Source organism: Pristiophorus japonicus, chromosome 14 (genome assembly GCF_044704955.1).
Source record: "Pristiophorus japonicus isolate sPriJap1 chromosome 14, sPriJap1.hap1, whole genome shotgun sequence".
NCBI lineage: Eukaryota > Metazoa > Chordata > Chondrichthyes > Pristiophoridae > Pristiophorus > Pristiophorus japonicus.
In genome coordinates, this window is record NC_091990.1 from 62,703,122 (window position 1) to 62,725,307 (window position 22,186).

At 44.2% G+C, this 22,186-nt stretch overlaps 1 protein-coding gene across 5 annotated transcripts in view; it reads left to right on the forward strand.

Annotated features, from left to right (window-relative positions):
- Window positions 1-22,186, forward strand: part of LOC139279927 (adhesion G protein-coupled receptor B2-like) — a 1,236,268-nt gene that overhangs the window by 91,869 nt on the left and 1,122,213 nt on the right. For all 5 annotated transcript variants that reach the window (XM_070899255.1, XM_070899259.1, XM_070899256.1 and 2 more), the window contains exon 2: window positions 16,245-16,977. In XM_070899255.1, coding sequence (XP_070755356.1) covers window positions 16,260-16,977 — 718 coding nt within the window. In that variant the 5' untranslated portion in view covers window positions 16,245-16,259. The remainder of the gene's footprint in view (window positions 1-16,244; window positions 16,978-22,186) is intronic.

Genomic DNA, 22,186 nt, shown 5'->3' on the forward strand with positions numbered 1-22,186 from the left:
AGAAATGGCAGTCCAGTTGAACAAATACTTTGGTTCTGTCTTCACGAAGGAAGACACAAATAACCTTCCGGAAATACTAGGGGACCGAGGGTCTAGCGAGAAGGAGGAACTGAAGGAAATCCTGATTAGTTAGGAAATTGAGTTAGGGAAATTGAAGGTCGATAAATCCCCAGGGCCTGATAGTCTGCATCCCAGAGTACTTAAGGAAGTGGCAGGGAGGTCATACTGCAGTTGTACAGGGCCTCGGTGAGGCTTCACCTGGAATATTATGTTCAGTTTTGGTCTCCTAACCTGAGGAAGGACGTTCTTGCTATTGAGGGAGTGCAGCAGCGAAGGTTCACCAGACTGATTCCTGGAATGGCAGGACTAAATGAGGAGAGACTGGATTGACTGGGCCTGTATTCCCTGGAGTTTAGAAGAATGAGCGGAGATCTCATAGAAACATATAAAAATCTGACGGGATTGGACAAGTTAGAGGCAGGAAGAATGTTCCCGATACTGGGGAAGTCCAGAACCAGGGGTCACAGTTAAGGATAAGGGGTAAGCTATTTAGGACCGAGATGAGGAGAAACTTTTTCACTCCGAGTGTTCTTATCCTGAGGAATTCTCTACCGCAGGAAGTTGTTGAGGCCAGTTCATTAGATATATTCAAGAGGGAGTTAGATATGGCCCTTACGGCTAAAGGGATCAAGGGGTATGGAGAGAAAGCAGGAAAGGGCTACTGCAGTGAATGCTGAGCCATGATCTTATTGAATGGTGGTGCAGGCTCAAAGGGCCGAATGGCCTACTCCTGCACCTATTTTCTACGTGACAGCTTTGGCTGTCAAGTTGCAGGCGGGAGATGGCTGGAGAAGCAGTATTTAAAGGTGCCATCTTGTCGAAAACCTTTCTGTCGGCCATTATTATTTCCAGCTTGCTGACAGATAGGCAGAGTGCTATGGCAAGGATTGCAGTGGTTTTCACCTCGAGGTCTGTTCAGGCTCAAGCATTGGTTTGTTTAATTCAGGGCAGATTTGACTGTGCAACATTTATCTTATTTAATGCACTCGATCTCCTGCTGCGATGTCACCATCAGAGGTTACTTAGGCGGAGACAAAGGCAGAGAGAAAGAGAGGCAGCACTATGAAGAGAAAGACAGGGAGCAGGAGATGCAACAATACAAGGAGAAAGGCAAAGAGAGAGATATAGAAAGGCACAAAGAGAGAGACAGAGTGAAAAGCACAAAGAGAGGGAAAAGAGAGAGAGAGAGAGAGAGAGAGAAGAAAGACACAAAGACAGAGGGAGAAACCGGGAGAAAAGCCGCGAGAGAGACATGAAGAAAGGCACAGAGAGAGAAAGGGAGAATGGCAAAGAGAAATACAGTGAGATAGATGGGAGAAAGACCAGAAGAATGGAAAAGAGAGGGAGAAAGACAGGTACAAGGACAGCAAGATGAGGCCAGAGGGAGAAGGCACAACAGGGCTGTGATGGGAGGGCTAGGGTCAGACATTCCTCTGCAGGGCCCACTAGGTTGTATCATATGGGGATGCATCTGAACGGCAATTCTAATGAAAGTGATTCATGCAGTCTTTTTTGAGAATTTTCTGAGCTCCTTAAACAGTATGACGTTTGTACAGTCATGTAATAGTGTATGGGAAGCCTGTGGTGCTCCATGGGGCAAGTTGCAACTCTACAGTTGTCTGCAGGGAAACCCCCATAGACAAGTACAAAATGCAAACGTAGCTTTTCTCATGAACAATGTGACTGGTTATAGAGATGTTGGGCTTCAATTTACTGGAGTTTCTCAATTTTGTCTTGGAGCGGCTGGGGGTTCAGCTTGATTGTACCGTGATAGTTGGCGTCACACTCATGAATAATAACCATACGTCTGTTCCCATAACAATTCTTGATCCTAAAAAAGAGATACCCCACAGCTATGGAGAGGCAGGAGGAAACCAAGATGAGGGAGTTACCTTGTAGGGTGATGCCACATTTACCCAAGCCACACTTCTCCGTAAAAGGACTGAAGAAGTGGCAGGTACAGTCAGCCAGTACAGGAGCAGAAGTGCTGACACACAGCAAGAGGTAATACCATCACAGTTGTGTGAAGAGGTGCCCATGGTGAAACAGCAGGTTGCCACTTAACTCTAGTCGAGAAATAAACAAGTTGCAGCATTTTTGCAATGTCTGTCATATTTTGGCTAGAGCAATCCAAAACTAATTACTGTCCCATTCCTTCCTCATATCCCAATATCTTTACTTCAAATAGTTAATCCATTTTTTCTTTGAAATTTAAGATCTTTGCTGTAGCTATTTCTTGTGGCAATGCATTCCATGCTCCACAAATGTTTAAGTAAAGACATTTCTCCTAATCTTTCTCCTCAATCTCTTGGTAGTAATTTAAATTGATGATTCCCTCGTCATTCACGCCCCGACCAGAGAAAATAATTGTCCTCTATTCACTTTATCAAAACGCTTTATGCTCTTAAATACCTCTATTCAATCTCTTAGATTTCTCTACTCCAGTAAAATAGTTCCAGTATCTCCAAGTGCTTCCTCAATTTGTGGTTTCCCTTCCCTGGCATGATGATGGTGAATCAATGCTGTACACTCTCTCTGGCTTTAATAGAAACATAGAAAATAGGTGCAGGAGTAGGCCATTCGATCCTTCGAGCCTTCATGGCTGATCATTCCTTCAGTACCCATTTCCTGCTTTTTCTTCATGCCCCTTGATCCCCTTAGCTGTAAGGGCCATATCTAACTCCCTCTTAAATATATCCAATGAACTGGTGTTAATTCCTGGATTCTTTTACTTCAATCTGGTTCAGTAAAATTACTGAGTCGAATACCTCTTGTGCTTTGAACAAAGCAGTCTTTATTACCGGCCAGTAAGACCTATCAGACAGAAGATATACTCTCTGGATAGAGCGTACACACTCCCTACGGATAGGTGAAGTTACATCGTAAAGCGTTAACAGTTATACAGTTTTGAAATCAGATAACAAAATACAAATGGATTGACAGTCTAACTCAGCCACTCATTAGTCAATCTATATGAGATGTTCTTCTTGAAAGCTCAAGTATTGCCTCCAAATGTTTCAATCTAATGGTGTGACTATTTACTGAGACCTTGCAATTCTGCAGATGTATTTCATGTTACAATTATATATTATTGGCAGGATTAGTGACTTGAAACCTTGAGACAGACTGTTAGCTATGCTGATGTTGCACTATTTGCAATCTGACATTCTCCCAGCTATTCTTCCATGGCTTATACATTTTCATATATCCCGTTTACTTTACTGTCCTTAATTCCATATATTCCGTTCAGATATCGACACTGGCATCAACAACTCTCTGCGGCAGGGAATTCCACAGGTTAACAACTCTGAGTGAAGAAGTTTTTCCTCATCTCAGTCCTAAATGGCCTACCCCTTATCCTAAGACTATGTCCACTGGTTCTGGGCTTCCTCAACATCGTGAACATTCTTCCCGCATCTAACCTGTCCAGTGAATAAAGGCCCAGTTCATCCAGTCTCTCCTCATACGACAGTCCAGCCATCCCTGGAATCAGTCTGGTGAACCTTCGCTGCACTTCCTCAATAGCAAGAACGTCCTTCCTCAGATTAGGAGACCAAAACTGAACACAATATTCCAGGTGAGGCCTCATTAAGGCCCTGTACAACTGCAGTACGACCTCCCTGCTCCTATGCTCAAATCACCTAGTTATGAAGGCCAAAATACCATTTGCCGCCTTTACCACCTGCTGTACCTGCATGCCCACTTTCAGTGACTGATGAACCATGACACCCAGGTCTCGTTGCACCTCCCCTTTTCCTAATCAGCCGCCATTCAGATAATATTCTGCCTTCGTGTTTTTGCCCCCAAAATTGATAACCTCACATTTATCCACATTATACTGCATCTGCCATGCATTTATCCACTCACCTAACCTGTCCAAGTATTGGTTCAATTCGACTGCCATTTCTTTGCTCCCCATTATAAATTCACCTGAATCCGACTGCAAGGGACCTACATTTGTCTTCACTAATCTTTTTCTCTTCACACATTTATAGAAGCTTTTGCAGTCAGTTTTTATGTTCCCTGCAAGCTTCCTCTCGTACTCTATTTTCTCCCTCCTAATTAAAACCTTAGTCCTCCTCTGTTGAGTTCTAAATTTCTCCCAGTCCTCAAGTTTGTTGCCTTTTTTAGCCAATTTATATTCCTCTTCCTTGGCTTTAACACTATCCTTAACTTCCCTTGTTAGCTGTGGTTGAGCCACCTTCCACGTTTTATTTTTACTCCAGACAGGGATGTACAGTTGCTGAAGCTCATCCATGTGATCTTTAAATGTTTGCCATTGCTTATCCACTGTCAACCCTTTAAGTATCCTTTGCCAGTCTATTCTAGCCAATTCACGCATCATAACGTCGAAGTTACCTTTCCTTAAGTTCAGGACCCCAGTTTCTGAATTAACTTTGTCACTCTCCATCTTAATAAGGAATTTTACCATATTATGGTCACTCTTCCCCAAGCCTCGCACAACAAAATTGCTAATTAGTCCCTTCTCATTACACATCACCCAGTTTAGGATGGCCAGCTCTCTGGTTGGTTCCTTGACATATTGGTCTAGAAAACCATCCCTAATACACCCCAGGAAATTCTCCTCCACCGCATTGCTACCAGTTAGGTTAGTCCAATCAATGTGTAGATTAAAGTCGCCCATGATTACTGCTGTACCTTTATTGTACACCTCCCTTATTTCTTGTTTGATGCTGTCCCCAACCTCACTACTACTATCTGGTGGCCTGTACACAACTTCCACTAGCGTTTTCTGCCCTTTGGTATTCCGTAGTTCCATCCATATCGATTCCACATCATCCAAGCTAATGTCCTTCCTTACAATTGCATTGATTTAATCTTTAACCAGCAACGCCACCCCACCTCCTTTTCCTTTCCGTCTATCCTTCCTCAATGCTGAATACCCTTTGATGTTGAGTTCCCAACCTTGGTCCCCCTGGAGCCATGTCTCCGTGATGCCAATCACATCGTATCCGTTAACTGCTATCTGCGCAGTTAATTCATCCACCTTATTCCGAATACTCCTCGCATTGAGGCACAGAGCCTTCAGGCTTGTCTTTTTAACATACTTTGCCTCTTTAGAATTTTGCTGTAATGTGGCCCTTTTTGTTTTTTGTCTTGGGTTTCTCTGCTCTCCGCTTTTACCATTCTCCTTTCTATCATTTGCTTCTGACTCCATTTTATTTCCCTCTGTCTCCCTGCATTGCTTCCCATCCCCCTGCCATATTAGTTTAACTCCTCCCCAACAGCACTAGCAAACACTTCCCCTAGGACATTGGTTCTGGTTCTATGTTTTTTCAATAATGGAGTGCACAGGGCACTCTGACCAAGCCAGTTTTTTGTACAGAATTATCATTACTTCTTTACTTTTGTACTCTATATGCCCCTATTTAGAAAATCCACAAAGCTGCAAGGTCTTTTTAAGGCTTTACAAAGTATTTACGGCTGTTCACTTCCCTGCTGCGACTGCTTAGACACTTTTGGTGGATATCCTCTGGGTTTTGGAGTCTGAGAGCCCCGCCAAAGACTGCTCTTACTGCTACTGTGCAGCAGCAGACTTGGCCATCGGGATCCGAGGAAGCATGTGGGGCTCTGACTGAGGCAAGGGCAATGGGGGAGAGGCAAAATCGCTTTGAGAAGAATCCCCACTTCCATGTCCCCTCTAACCATCAACCCTCTCGTGGGCCACAATGTGCTGTAGAGCACGTTGTTGCACAACAGTGGGGTGATGAACTCCCAAGTCTACATTTATATCCCTCCTCAAGATGAGGTCTATTAGTGTCTGTTGCCCACAGCAAATATGTTCTCGTGTTACTGGCACATTTGCTGCTCCATGCAGGTGGCTGTCCTTTCCATGGAACAACACATTCTCGTATTGGACTGTTCAGCACCTAAGGAATCATTTTTAGAGTGGAAGCAAGTCTTCCTCGATTCCGAGGGACTGCCTATGATCCCTGCCAAATCTCCCTCCAAACTGATGCTTCATCCTAACTGCAATCTTGTTTTGTCCTACTTCCTGGCACATTGCTACAGCATATCAGTCTGATCGAATGTCAATACCCTCCCTTCTTCCAATCCACCATTGGTAACAGAACCAAAGCCCTGAAAGTTGGAAGCTCTGTCCCCAAACAACTTTTCCTTATTATCAAACTCCCCTCCTTCAAAAACTGACACCTTTGACCATGTTTTTGGTGAGGAGAAGGATTTTTAAATATTAGCGGTGGACAGGAAGTCCATGTAAGTCAGTTAGGACAGGTGCCCCAAGATTTTGTGCAGGATATGGTAAAGGTCCCCGAGTTCTGAAATTGTGTAAGTCGGGTTGGAGAGAATGTGAAAAAATTGTTGGAGAAAGAAACATTAGCCAGAATTTTACTAACGTCGACAGGTCCGTGGCAAGCGATGTCGGTTGCAGGTCCCAACTTCGCTGCTGGCTCCATCCATCTCTTGTGAAATGAATTTTCATTGATGGGGCTTGTTATGCATGCCCTGTGCATTTCCTGGCCAATTAGAGGAAGTGGGTGCATTTCCTGGCCAATTAGAGGAAGTGGGTGTGGTGACGTCATTTGTTGACCTGTCAACAGCCTGTTTCCTTAAAGGGACCATGGCCAAATTTTTTTGGGGGCCGTCAAGTGTTCTACAGCATTGAGGTGTTGCAAACACTGATAATGAGAGTGCCCAGGCTCTTCCATGACTTCCTGCATATGCTTATGGAGGGAGTCACAGCACACAGGGAGGTCCTCTTCCCTTCCCAAGAGCGGAAAAGACCTTCCCAGGAGATTAACACAGCCTGGTTGCATATTGCAGAAGAGAAAACAAGCAGGGATGTGGTCAGGGGACCTGAGTGCAGTGCCGCAAAAGGTTCAATGATTTCAGTAGATCCCGAAACGTTTGTACAAAGCCACACTCAACCTCATCCTGCTGTGCCTCTCATCACATCCCTATCACTCCGTGTTCCCTACCCTACTCCTACACATCCTTACTCATACCAACTTACCTTGGGGAGTTCCAGGTGCATGGAGAGGCTCGGGAGGTGCTTCGCTGAGGACTATAAAAAGGCCCAACGCGTCGGAGGAAGCTCGGGAGTTCCAGGTGCGTGGAGAGGCTCGGGAGGTGCGTCGCTGAGGCCTAAAAAAGGCCCAACGTGTCGGAGGAGGCTCGGGAATTCCAGATGCATGGAGAGGCTCGGGAGGTGCGTCGCTGAGGCCTATAAAAAGGCCCAATGCGTCAGAGGAGACGTGCTTGTGCAGCTGCAGCAGGGTGAGAAGGCAAAAAAGAAGTGGAAAGAAATCAAAAGGTGACGTCACAGCCAAGGGGGTAAGTGATTGGCTGATGATTGGTAAGTAGTTTTTCTTTTTCTTTTTCTTTCTTTATCAATAAGTAACTGTTTAACATTGTTGTTGCCCAATTAGGTTAATATAAGGGTTAAGTCATGGCAGGAGAGCTCGGAATCGTGTTATACTCCTCCTATACTATGTGGGAACTCAGACGCTTCCGGTGTCCCTGACGACTATATGTGCGGGAAGTGCATCCGCCTGCAAATCCTGACAGACCGCATTGCGGCACTGGAGCTGCGAGTGGATGAACTCTGGAGCATCCACGATGCTGAGAATGACGTCAATAGCAAGTTTAATGAGTTGGTCACACCGCAGGTAAAGGGTACACAGCCAGATAGGGAACGGGTGACCAACAGGAAGAGTAGTGCAAGGAAGGTAGTGCAGGGGTCCCCTGCGGCCATCCCCCTGCAAAACAGATACACCGCTTTGGGTACTGTTGAGGGGGTTGACTCATCAGGGGAAGGCAGAAGCAGCCAAGTTCATGGCACTGTGGGTGGCTCTGCTGCACAGGAGGGAGGGAAAAAGAGTGGGAGAGCGATAGTGATAGGGGATTCAATTGTAAGGGGAATAGATAGTCGTTTCTGCGGCCGCAACAGAGACTCCAGGATGGAATGTTGCCTCCCTGGTGCAAGGGTCAAGGATGTCTCGGAGCGGATGCAGGACATTCTGAAAAGGGAGGGTGAACAACCAGTTGTCGTGGTGCATATAGGTACCAACAATACAGGTAAAAATCAGGATGAGGTCCGACGAGATGAATTTAGGGAGCTAGGAGCTAAATTAAAAAGCAGGACCTCAAAAGTAGTAATCTCAGGCTTGCTACCAGTGCCACGTGCTAGTCAGAGTAGGAATCGCAGGATAGCTCAGGTGAATACGTGGCTTGAGGAGTGCTGCAGAAGGGAGGGATTCAAATTCCTGGGACATTGGAACTGGTTCTGGGGGAGGTGAGACCAGTACAAACCGGATGGTTTGCACCTGGGCAGGACCGGAACCAATGTCCTAGAGGGAGTGTTTGCTAATGCTGTTGGGGAGGAGTTAAACTAATATGGCAGAGGGATGGGAACCTATGCAGGGATGCAGAGGGAAATAAAAGGGAGACAAAAGATAGAAAAGAGAATAGTAAAAGTGGAGGGCAGAGAAACCCAAGGCAAAAAACAAAAAGGGCCACATTACAGCAAAATTCTAAAGGGGCAAAGTGTGTTTAAAAATACAAGCCTGAAGGCTCTATGCCACAATGCGAGGAGTATTCGGAATAAGGTGGACGAATTAACTGCGCAGATAGCAGTTAATGGATATGATGCAGTTGGCATCACGGAAACATGGCTCCAGGGTGACCAAGGCTGGGAACTCAACATCCAAGGGTATTCAACATTTAGGAAGGATAGACAGAAAGGAAAAGGAGGCGGGGTGGCGTTGCTGGTCAAAGAGGAAACTAATGCAATAATAAGGAAGGACATTGGTTTGGATGATGTGGAATCAGTATGGGTGGAACTCGGTGGGAGTTGTGTACAGGCCACCAAACAGTAGTAGTGAGGTTGGGGACAGCTTCAAACAAGAAAAAAGGAATGTGTGCAATAAAGGTACAGCAGTTACCAATGGGCGCCTTTAATTTACAAATAGATTGGGCTAACCAAATGGATAGCAATGTGGTGGAGGAGGATTTTCTGGAGTGTATTAGGGTTGGTTTTCTTGACCAATATGTCGAGGAACCAACCAGAGAACTGGCCATCCTAGACTGGGTGATGTGTAATGAGAAGGGACTAATTAGCAATCTTGTTATGCGATGCCCCTTGGGGAAGAGTGACCATAATATGGTAATATTCCTTATTAGATGGAGAGTGATACAGTTAAATCAGAAACTAGGTCCTGAACTTAAGGAAAGGTAACTTCGGCGGCATGAGGCGTGAATTGGCTAGAATAGACTGGCGAGTGATACTTAAAAGGTTGACGGTGGATAGGCAATGGCAAATATTTATAGATCACATGGATGAACTTCAACAATTGTACATCCCTGTCTGGAGTAAAAATAAAACTGGGAAGGTGGCTCAACCGTGGCTAACAAGGGAAATTAAGGATAGTGTTCGATCCAAGGAAGAGGCATATAAATTGGCCAGGAAAAGCAGCAAACCAGAGGACTGGGAGAAATTTAGAATTCAACAGAGGAGGACAAAGGGTTTAATTAGGAGGGGGAAAATAGAGTACGAGAGGAAGCTTGCTGGGAACATAAAAACTGACAGCAAAAGCTTCTATAGATATGTGAAGAGAAAAAGAGTAGTGAAGACAAATGTAGGTCCCTTGCAGTCGGACTCGGGTGAATTTATAATGAGGAACAAAGAAATGCAGACCAATTGAACCAATACTTCGGTTCTGTCTTCACGAAGGAAAACACAAATAACCTTCCGGATGTACTCGGGGACCGAGAGTCTAGTGAGAAGGAGGAATTGAAGGATATCCTAATTAGGCGGGAAATTGTTTGGGGGAAATTGATGGGATTGAAGGCCAATAAATCCCTGGGGCCTGATTGTCTGCACTCCAGAGTACATAAGGAAGTGGCCATAGAAATAGTGGAGGCATTGGTGATCATTTTCCAACAGTCTATCGACTCTGGACTGGAGGGTAGCTAATTCAACACCACTTTTTAAAAAAGGAGGGAATGAGAAAACGGGTAATTATAGACCGGTTAGCCTGACATCAGTAGTAGGGAAAATGTTGGAATCAATTATTAAGGATGAAATAGCAGCGCATTTGGAAAGCAGTGACAGGATCGGTCCAAGTCAGCATGGATTTATGAAAGGGAAATCATGGTTGACAAATATTCTAGAATTTTTTGAGGATGTAACTAGTAGAGTGGACAAGGGAGAACCAGTGGATGTGGTGTATTTGGCCTTTCAAAAGGCCTTTGAAAAGGTCCCACATAAGAGGTTGGTGTGCAAAATCAAAGCACATGGTATTGGGGGTAATGTACTGGTGTGGATAGAGAATTGGTTGGCAGACAGGAAGCAGAGAGTCGGGATAAACAGGTCCTTTTCGGAATGGGAGGTAGTGACTAGTGGGGTGCTGCAGGGCTCAGTGCTGGGACCCCAGCTCTTTACAATATACATTAATGATTTGGATGAAGGAATTGAGTGTAATATCTCCAAGTTTGCAGATGACACTAAACTGGGTGGTGTTGTGAGCTGCGAGGAGGACGCTAAGAGGCTGCAGGGTAACTTGGACAGGTTAGATGAGTGGGCAAATGCATGGCAGATGCAGTATAATGTGGATAAATGTGAGGTTATCCACTTTGGTGGCAAAAACACAAAGGCAGAATATTATCTGAATGGCGGCAGATTAGGTAAAGGGGAGGTGCAACGAGACCTGGGTGTCATGGTTCATCAGTCATTGAAAGTTGGCATGCAGGTACAGCAGGCGGTGAAGAAGGCAAATGGCATGTTGGCCTTCATAGCTAGGGGATTTGAGTATAGGAGCAGGGAGGTCTTACTGCAATTGTACAGGGCCTTGGTGAGGCCTCACCTGGAATATTGTGTTCAGTTTTGGTCTCCTAGTCTGAGGAAGGACGTTCTTGCCATTAAGGGAGTGCAGCGAAGGTTCACTAGACTGATTCCAGGGATGGCTGGACAGACATATGAGGAGAGACTGGATCAACTGGGCCTTTATACACTGGAGTTTAGAAGGATGAGCGGGGATCTCATAGAAACGTATAAGATTCTTACGGGACGGGACAGGTTAGATACGGGGAGAATGTTCCCGATGTTGGGGAAGTCCAGAACCAGGGGACACAATCTTAGGATAAGGGGTAGGCCCTTTAGGATTGAGATGAGGAGAAATCTCTTCACTCAGAGAGTTATTAATCTGTGGAATTCCCTGCCGCAGAGAGTTGTTGATGCCAGTTCATTGGATGTATTCAAGAGGGAGTTAGATATGGCCCTTACGGCTAAAGGGATCAAGGGGTATGGAGAGAAAGTGGGAAAGGGGTACTGAGGTGAAGGATCAGCCATGATATTATTGAATGGTGGTGCAGGCTCGAAGGGCCGAATGGCCTATTCCTGCACCTATTTTCTCTGTTTCTATGGACCTCCGCCGATCCCTCTCTATATTATCACATCCCCAACTACCCCTCACACTCACTGTTATTCTTGTGCATTCATTACAACTAACAATACAAAAATGTAGGCACTTGGGTGTTATATGCAATGCTCATGTATAGTTTCTGTTAATGTGATGTAGAAACATAGAAACATAAAAATTAGGCGCAGGAGTAGGCCATTCGACCCCTCGAACCCGCACCGCCATTCACTGAGTTCATGGCTGAACATGCAACTTCAGTACCCAATTCCTGCTTTCTGATGTCAAACATTGAAACCTTTATTTTCAACATTTTGTGTTCTTGGACAGATTTGCGTGCACCTTTGGAAGTGGCTTAGTGAGTTGCAGTGAATAGTGAGACATAATGGTACCCACTCCAATGGTGATGAGTGTGAAAAGAATGGCTTGGGCATAGTAAGGATGCTTTATGATCGTGTGGGATGGTGCCAACCAGGAGCATCATGTGGAAGGAAGCCAAGGTGTACAGCATCAAGATAGTCTTGTTGCATTTGGACAGGACTTTGGTGAGACCACACCTGTGTACAGATTTGGTCTTTGTACCTAAGCAAGGATATACTTGGCTTAAAGGAGTGTAACAAAGATTCACTAGATTTATTCCTGGGATAATAGGGTTGTCCCATGAGGAGAGGTTGAGTAGAATGGACCTCTACCCATTAAAGTTTAGAAGAATGAGAGGTGATCTCATTGAAACATTTATAATTATAAAGGAAGGCTTGATAGGGTAGATATTGAGAGGCTGTTTTCCCTGGTTGGAGAGTCTAAAACTAGGGGGCAGAGTCTCAGGATAAAGGGTCGGCCATTTCGGACTGAGCTGAAGAGCAATTTCTTCACTCGGAGGGTTATGAATCTTTGGAATTCTCTAGCCCAGAGGGCTGTGGATTGTCAGTCATTGAGTATATTCAAGAATGAGATTGATAGATTTTTGGACTCTTAAGGGAATCAAGTGATATGGGGATCGGGCATGAAAGTGGCGTTAAGTTCAAAGATCAGCCATGATCTTATTGAATGGCGGATCAGGCTTGAGGGACCATATGGCCTACTCCTGCTCCTATCTCTTAATGTTCTTATGCTCCTCTTCCCAGTACTCTTTTTAACCTGAAAACTTGAATTCTGTAGTTTTGGAGCCAACAGCAGATAATGTGGCCTCATCATTTGACAAAATACTGCTAACAAACGATGCAGCATGGTTATTTCCTAATGTTTGATGCACAGAAACTTGCTTCTATTGTGCACAAGAAATGATCAGAAAAATTGTGCGATGAACTAATTATTCTATATTAGACAGAAGTGCTTGGATTGTAAAGATTTTTTGAAATGTTCTTGTCAATTTTCTCTGTTAATAGTTTTCCCTTTCCTTTGCTTGCTAAGGCATTGACTCTTCGGTGGGGAATAGTTCTATAGCTAATGCTCACCCTTGAGTACCTTGAAATGATGTTTTGTCGGCAGGCTATTCAACAATCGGAACAACATAGCCAAACTTGATCCTGTCGTTACCCAACATTCACATGTGCACTTCCAGATAGGGTCACAAAATAGTGATTATGGGTGGAGAGCCTGGCTAATTTTTAACCCAGGGACACTGAGGTCAGTTGCAGTTGTTGTTTGGCTTAGATAACCTAATTTGCTACAAACAAGGGATCTAATCTAGCACCTTTCCTGATCTATGTGACTTAACTATTCACTGAGGTAAATTTTCTGACCTTGGGCTGGAGGCAAAGAATCTCACCCACTGTTAGCATATGTCCGAGAATTGCGGTTGTACTCCCGCAGTTTTTGGTTACCTGTTGGCAGCAGAGTGGTACCTTGCTGTTAGTCTCAGAAAATTTAAGCTAATTAATAAACTTGCTGAGCCATTGGGGAAGCCCTCGAGTTCATAATAATTCTTTAAAAAAAAAACTTCCAAGCTTTATTGACACTGAGGATATCTGTGTGATTTAAGTTAATACCTAATCCAAACAATTATCAAACTATAGCCTGAGTGTCTAAACACATGGCTCTGGACACACTGATTACTTACAGTTGATGATCTTTGATTTCTATATAATAGAGAAAGGTAACATTTTTAAACTCTTTATTGTATACAATTGATGATTTACCTAAAGTCACTCTTGAAAATTCTCTTTCCAACACATTTTTGCGAAGTGACATAGGAAAATCTATCTTTAAGTTTGATGCTTTCTGTTTGGAGATAGCAGCAAGTGGGAAAACCTGTCATTTGCTCTTAGGAATATAGGCTGGGATTTTACTAATCTCGGTGGGTTTGGTATGGATGAAGTCGGTGGCGTGACCCGACTCTGCTGCTGGCTCCATCCCGCTCTGTAAAATGATTTTTTTCCCTGATGGAGCTTCTTAAGCCTGCTCAGCGTGTTTCCCAGCCAATTCGAGGAAGCTGGTCTGATGATGTCATTTGATGACTTATCATTAGCTGGTTTTCTTAAAGGTACCGTGTCCAAATTAATTTTGACATTTGTACTGTCATTGTTCTACAGCATTGAATTGCTGCAAACACTGACAGTGACTGCACAAAGGCACAGGGTGCACCGAGGCTCTCCCGTGACTTCCTCCATTTACTTAAGACCAACACAGCCTGATTGCACATTGCAGATGAGGGCACAAGCAGGGATGTGGTCAGGAGGACCTGGGTGCAGTGCTGCATTTGTTTCAATTATCTCAATAGATCATGGAACATTAGTACAAAGCCACATTCAACCTGATCCAGTTATGCCTCTCATCACATTCCCATCACTCTGCTTTCGTTACCCTACTCTTGCACATCTTTACTCACACCAACTTACCTTGGACTTCCACCCATCTCTATCTATATTATCACATCCCCATACCAGTAGCCACCCCTCACACTCACCTCCTCCTAGTGGAATCATACCAACTACCAACACACAAGAGTAGGCACTTGGGTGTTTTTATACAATGTTTATGTAAAGTTTCTATTACTGTGATGTCAAACATTGAAACCTTTATTTTCAACAATTTGTGTTTTTGGACAGATTTGTGTGCACCTTTGGAAGTGGCTTTGTGGGTTGTAGTGATTGGTAAGACATAACGGTATCCCCTACATTGATGATGAGTGTGAAAGGAATGGCTTGGGCATTATAGATGCTTTATGGTGTTGGTGTGGGGTGGTGCCAACCTGGCGCATCATGTGGCAGCTAGGGAGTACAGCGTCAAGTGAAGTAAATGGCCTTCTGAGCAGCAATGTGGTTGGGTGCTGATGGCCTCTGTCCTGCGCAACATCCGTTGATTGTGGAGAAGGTGGGTCGTGGTGGTGTTGGTGGTTCTGGTGTGCCTGATACTGCTAGTGTTGGGGCTGGTCATGGTGGGATTCTGAGGACCAAACTGAGAGTATAAAGGGCATCCATGCTGATGAAATAGATGGCAGCTGAAGTAAAGATGACAGAAACAATCAGTCAATGGTGAGAGAGGTAATGAAGTCAGACTGGATGGAGACTTGTGTAAAGACTTGCAGCATGGTGAATCTGTTGTGGAAATGCAGCTTGTGGCTGAGGGACAGTGTCTCAGTAAAGTGGGAGCTGTTACTTGTCAGGGAATCAGCTGGAGCAATGGCCACTGAACTCCCGCCTCAGCTTGACAGACTTGCTCCATGACCAGCGTGGACCCCATGGGCGAGCTTTCAAATGCAAAAAGTAAGCTGAATATCATTCTTAAGTGGCTCTAAACAAACCACTAATTACCTGAATTAGCTCACCTGCCTGTCAAGTCTGCTCAGTGCCGACATCGGGAAAGGTGCATGGCGGTGGGCTCACACCTGACCCACCACCGATCATGCTTGCTGACCCCCTGTAAAATTCCGGCCTTTATTAAGGTTCTTGGGTAAATTGCTCCTAGCTTAGACATTTATAGCTACACAAGCTTTATTTTCTCCAAAGAAAGTTTGTCCCTTCTTTTTTTTATTCTTTTAAATTATTGACTGCTCCTACTTCTGCACCAAACAAAATATCCTTTCCATAGATATAACCAATAATTATGATAATTTCCAATGATCTTTTTTTACCCCACTTATTTTCATCTTTCTATTTCAATTAAAAAATAGTGACCTCTGCCTCAGGATAAACTGATACATAGTAGCATCGCTGATAAATTGTATGAAGTGCTTTTCATGTATAAACATACAAAATGGTGATTATTATGTCAATTGCATGAGTTGTCATTGTGACTGTAATGGCAAATTGCACGTGCTGAGAACGGAACTCATTCATTGGTGACAGAGTGCAGCAAAAATTCTGCATGTGTTTCTAACTCGTTTGTCAGATATCAGAACTGATAGTGATATGTTCAGAAGAAGATGGCTCTTTGGTTCCATTTGAGCTAATCTTTCCAGATACCAGCCCTAGTGCCTGGAGATATTCAAGACTCTTTAAAGGTGCTTTTACATTGTGGCTCTTTGCAGTCTGGGAGAATGACACAGAAACTATGTCTTTGCATTACTTCCCATTTTTAGATTTGAAGTCTAACCATTTTCCTACAGGTGTCTCCACAGCTGTCAGAACAAGGTAGGTCAGGTGATTTACACTGGAGAGTGACATCGGCGAAGCGAGATGTTGAGGGTTTATCAGAATTGTCTTCTTTAAGAAATTTGATGACAGTTGGCTTGTTTTGTCACATGGATGCCTTTATTAATGTAGTATAGTATTATGTGATGTATGATGTGAAAAAATCTCAATTATCTTACTGTATCAATAACTTAATTTTCATTCTCTCTCATTTCAGGACATATGACATAGGATGAACACTGCTCATCGCCTGATATTATCTGTGTTGTTGTCCCTTGTTCTGCTCACTTTGGGGTTTGATGTCAGTGAGAACGTATGTTCCACATTGGTTTCTGGAGTTCTGTACAGATCATTCTCCTTACAGGACATATTCCCTAAAGCCTTGTCTGGCTGTTCCTGGACTATTGAAAACCCAGATCCAACAAAATATTCCATTTACTTAAAATTTCACAAAGAGAAGCAGATTTGCTCCCATACCTCTCTGATGGTACTGCAGTTGGATCACTACGTTCCGAACCAGACCTGTAGCACATTGGATTACATCGATTATGATGCTGTTAACTTGTGTGAAACTAGGAATTTGTTTACATTTTTACAGTTTGATAAAGATTTTGTACAATTTTGCTTGACCTCTGAATCAGTTTTGAACAAACGCCTAGGGAAAAATGCAATGGAATTTCAACTCTTGGAGGTTATTTTACTGAATAACGAGAATTCCAGCCAGTTCGGCTGTGGAATATTGTGCCATTGGTTTGAGAGCTGCTTGAGCAAAAGAAATCGTCATGAACCGTGTGGAATTAATTATTCAGGATGTGCATGCCCTGACGTGCATGAAAATGAGTCCGACTCAAGCACGGTACTGCCTTTCATCGAGAATGAGTTCTTAGCATCAAAATTACATTCCAGGAATGTAAATGATTTAAATGTTGAGAATGTTGCACCAAAAGCTGGTAAGTGTGGATTGTTTTTCTGTGCAGCTTTATTGTGAGATTCTATGAAAGCGCTCTTTAACTTCTGATCTAAATTATGCTGGTTGCTTAATACATGGAATGAGAGTGAACAATTGAGTATAGTTTATGGACGTCATCAAAATACCCAAATTAAATTACAATCCCTTATTCGCTTTCTACCATCTGTTAACTTTTTCTATAATCTGCATTATGGCATCAATAAAATGAAACGAATAGTTAAGGATGGACATGAAATCACATTGATTTAAGACTTATGAGGTTATCACTGCAGAGAAATATTTTCACATGGTACACAGGAGGGTATGATATTGAAATTAGTTAGGAATACTAAAGCAGAATTTAGCATTAAGAGGCTAGTATGTGTACTATATTGAGAGTAATGAAGACTTGAAAGTGATTGCAAGACCTCTGATCAAGAGGTTCAGATAATGTGATCAACCATGACTGAAGAGTCAAGCAATTTTTAACTTCCATCTGCATCTTGAGATGGAATAACACTTTGTGATCGCTCCAGCATATTTATTATTGTTTTATAACATATACAGTGGAATGCATGGGCTGTTTTTCTTGACGTTGCTTCTCATGGCCAATGCATCCTATGTCATTGACGTGTGACTGGTAGTCTATAAATTTCCTTTGTAAAAGTTTCCCCATGAAAGAATAAATAATTATCGAGGCTAATTCCCAAAACGGAGCTGTGCTAGATGGGAGTGCGAGTTGGAGATAGAGCTATAACATTATTGCCCCCATTCTCTGTGTATCTAAGAGACAATATAAAAGAGGAAACAAAAAAGGTAACATTTTGGTAAATAGAAAGGGTAGAAATTCTGATTGGTGAAATGCAATTACCAACACCTACTGCACTTTTTTGCTCCTTTCTTACATGGACTGTTTTTACATGGACTGTTTTACACATACATTAACCCATTTACAGGCACACAGAAATGTAGTATGAGTACGATAAGTGTCCATACATGAAATTTGCCAAGCAGAAGTTGCACCCTTCTATCTGGCTGCTTATCTAAAAACAATGTTAAAAACATTGCATGTGACCTGCTGGCTACATTAAGTGATACAGAAGGGATTTTGTTGAAATAGGGGAGAAAGCTGAGCAAGGCATAAAATAAGGGCATTTCTCTGACCCTTACTTTAATATGGATCCTGCTTGATTGTCTGCTGAAGCCTCTCGTCAGCTATCATCTTTCTATCCCCTATTCCAGCATAAACAAGTCATACTACACACACTGTTGGTATCTTCTGATTTAATCATTTTATTCTATTCCATCATAAATGCAGATTACTAAAGAATTAGTTCGAGCACAATAGATTGTAATTGAGGGTACTAGTTTGACTGCAGATTGAGAGTGCAGGATGTGTCCTGTAATCAAACTGCTCATTCTCAGTAATATCCTATTGGTACCATGCAGTGGCAGCCTTTGTGATTGCATTCCTATTATAAATTCTTCATTTTTTCTAATCCAAGTTTGGCACTGTTTATACAACTTGTTCCTATCCCCAACGGCATCTATTTGGGAGACCGCATCAGTGGTGTTTTCTTAAATTCTAGTGGGAAACTAAACTGAAGGATCAGTGCCACAGTTAATGGCACCGTCAAGAGCTAACGAAAAGACAAGGGGCCCGAAATTCAATACCGCTGGAAAGCTGGTGCTCCCCCCACATTTTTGAGGCCATTAGCGGCAAAATTTTTTTGTGGCTGGGCCAACCCCATATTCAGCTCCAAAAGTGAAAAAATGGGTTCCAGCGCTAATGAACCCTTCCAAAGTGGATTTTTCAGCGGTGTGGCTGTCTTAAGCAGAGCTGGTCTCCAGCCGTCTTGGGTAATCCTTGCCACGGGACCAAGACGTGTGGTGGCTGGTGTGCAACAGCCACCACACGTTAAAAAAATCCATGCACAGGCATCTTCCATCCTTCAAGATGTAGTTCGGGATCTGGAATATTAGTTTGGGATCTGGAACATTGAAACACCTGTGAACTCATCTATTTTTGGCGTGGAAGCGAGTCATCCTCGCTTCGAGAGACTGCCTATAATAATGATGATGGCTGTCTTAATTTGAGCATTATGACCACTGAGAAATTCAGCATGCAGGTAAGAGCTTCAACCGAGCCAGCTGCTAAGGCCAGGGTTTTCAGCAAGGCCCTGAGCTTTGAAGGAGGTTGGAAGGATGGCTGGTGTAAAGAGGTGCAAGGAGAGCCAAAAGGTTCACTGATATGGAGCTGGAGACACTGATTGACGGTGTGGAGGACAGAAGAAGGATACTGTTTCTTGACGTGGGGAGACCTGGCCGACTGCCAGTACATAATGCATGGTGGGAGATTGCAGGGGAGGTGTCAGGCACCTCTATATATGTGAGGACGCACCCTCCCAGGAGAGTGCTGGCCAGTCTGCACCCGGCCCTTCCAGGGTTGCGATGGGTCGACGCCTCCTAGCTCTGGGGTGATGGGGATCCTCCTGCGCCTCCTCCTCCTCCTCAGGTGGTACTGCTGGCTCGGCCTCCAGCGGCTGTCCTCTCATGCTGGCCAGGTTGTGTAGTATACAGCAGACCACAACGATTATGGAGACCCATTGAGGAGAATACTACCACCAGAGCGGTCCAAGCATCGGAACCTCTGCTTAAGGATGCGTATGCACTGCTCGATGATGCACCTGGTGACACAATGAGCGTCATTGTATGCATGCTCTGACGCTGTCCTGGGGTTCCGCAGTGGACTGAGCAGCCAAGTGGACAGGGGATATCCCTTGCCTCCAAACAGCCAACGGCAATCCTGATTTGGGCCAGTGAAGATACTGGTCTGACGCAGAATGAACGAATCATGGCTGCTGCCTCCCTTGCCCGCTGCGCCTCTGCATGGTGTTGACAATGACGTCTTCTCCTGCGTGCCGCCCTGCTTCTGACCAGGTGTAACAGGTGCCACCCTCCCATCCTCAGGGTGCACCCTGCCAAGCTGAAAGTTGTACAAAAGTCTGTGAAAGCCTCTAAACAGCACTCAGCAGGTTTAATGGAGCCCAAACAATTAACTATTTCAAAAGCAAAATACTGCGGATGCTGGAATCTGAAATAAAAACACAAATATATAATAAAACTATTTCCGTATCAAACTGATCCGATCACGTCAAAACTCCAGCGGTGTCGCGTTCATGCACTGACTGGAAAATCTAGTGGGGGCACTGCCTGAAGAAGTCCTCGGTTTTTACGCTGAATATCGCGGGCATGGCTGCTTTCCAGTGGCCCCACCGTGCCACAAACTCCTTTAGTGCATTTCACCCTGCCGATTCTGGCGGAAGTGCACACTGCTCAAATCTCCCACCCCCTCCTCCTGAGCTGAATATGGCTTGGGGAGGGATAAGTACTCGACCATGACGGCCGATCGATTTTTTTCAATCGTCCACCCAAATCCCGCGGTAGCCGTCCTTTCAGGGACAGTGAATTTCAGCCCCAAGGTGAATCAGAAAGTAGCAATTAGGTATTGCTAAGCTTGGATTATAAAATAATAAAAATTGTAGAAAGAAAGGACTGAAGGATTTTTTTTTTTGGTACCGGTTACCTTTAGTCAGATTCACCTAACACGATAATAATTCAACTTTATTATATTGGCGGTGGACCTTTTCTGATGTCTGGACAATGTCTATATAGGCTAGAAAACTTGCATTGACAATCTACAGTTGAGCTGGGAGCGCATTCAAATCAGGAACATAGGAGGGAAATTTAACCCCCCAAAACAGGTGCGTTTGGGTCAGGTGAGATGTGAATATTTTAAAAATGTCAAACCCGTCTCCCAATGTGCCCACTTCCAGTTTTAACAGAGGCAGGACGGGGGCGGGCAACCAAACCATTCCCAGGAGACGGGTTGGTCATTTAAATATTATAATGAGGCTCTGTGCCTCAGATTTAACCTATTTTCCATGTTTAACCTTGGCTGGCCGAGTTTCCCAGCAGCCAAAAGGAGACAAGCGTTGCTTTGTGGAAAGTTTAAGTCCCTTTACAGTACTGCTTGTGGTCCAGGAGGAGCAGCAGTGCTTCCTCCCAGCCCACCAAGCTTACCTTCTTCCATGCCCACCATTGAATCCCCCCTAACCCCCCCGGGGGAGGAGATCGGAACCACCGACCCCCGGGATTGAGATCAGACCACTGTGGCATTGGTGATTAGTTCTCCTCCCCCCACCCCGGGATATCAGATCCCCTGTGGGATCAGACCCCTTCCCCACAGCTAATGAAACTTTCTCCTGTGAGCGTCTAGGTGTTGCCAGTAATGTGTAGACCATCTCTTTTTAATTGTTACATTACTCTGATTTTAACTCGGAGCGGCAACTGTGTGGGCAACAAACTGTCCCAACCTCGGCAGAGTGAGGCCAGGGAGATTTTAACTCATGGGCTTCTTCTGCATAGTCCCAGTCAGTTATCAGTCAGAAACTGATGGGAAATGGCAGCTGGCCGGCAGACCGGAGTAAAATGTCAGACGGCAGCAGGTCTTCACTAGGAACCTCGGCAGCTGTGTCCTGCAGCGATTTTTATCTGCCTGCCCACCCAGATTCCGCTGGGCGGTCAGGGTTAAACTCACCCCTGTTGTTACTGAAGGCAATGCTATGATATAAATAGGGTATTAACTATGTTCTCTTCAGAACACCATATTCAGGAGTTGATCCCAATCCAGTCTTGTTCCTCCACCTGGCTACAGGTGTGGTCCCAGAGGACTGGAGGACTTCTAAAGTTGTACCGTTGTTTAAAAAGGGAGAAAGGGATAGACCAAGTAATTGCAGGCCAGTCAGCCTAACCTCGGTGGTGGAAAAATTATTGGAAAAAATTAAGAGGGTCAGGGTAAATCTTCACTTAGAAAGATACGGATTAATCAAGGACATTCAACATGGATTTGTTAAGGGAAGGTAATGTCTGACTAACTTGATTGAATTTTTTAAGGAGGGTCGATGAGGGTAGTGCGTTTGATGTAGTCCATATGGATTTTAGCAAGGCTTTTAATAAGATCCCATATGGCAGACTGGTCACGAAAGTAAAAGCCCATGGGATCCAAGTCAAAGTGGCAAGTTGATCGACAATTGGCTCAGAGGCAGGAAGCAAAGGGTAATGGTCAATGGGTGTTTTGTAACTGGAAGGCTGTTTCCAGTGGGGTTCCGCATGGCTCAGTACTAAGTCCCTTGCTTTTTGTGGTATAT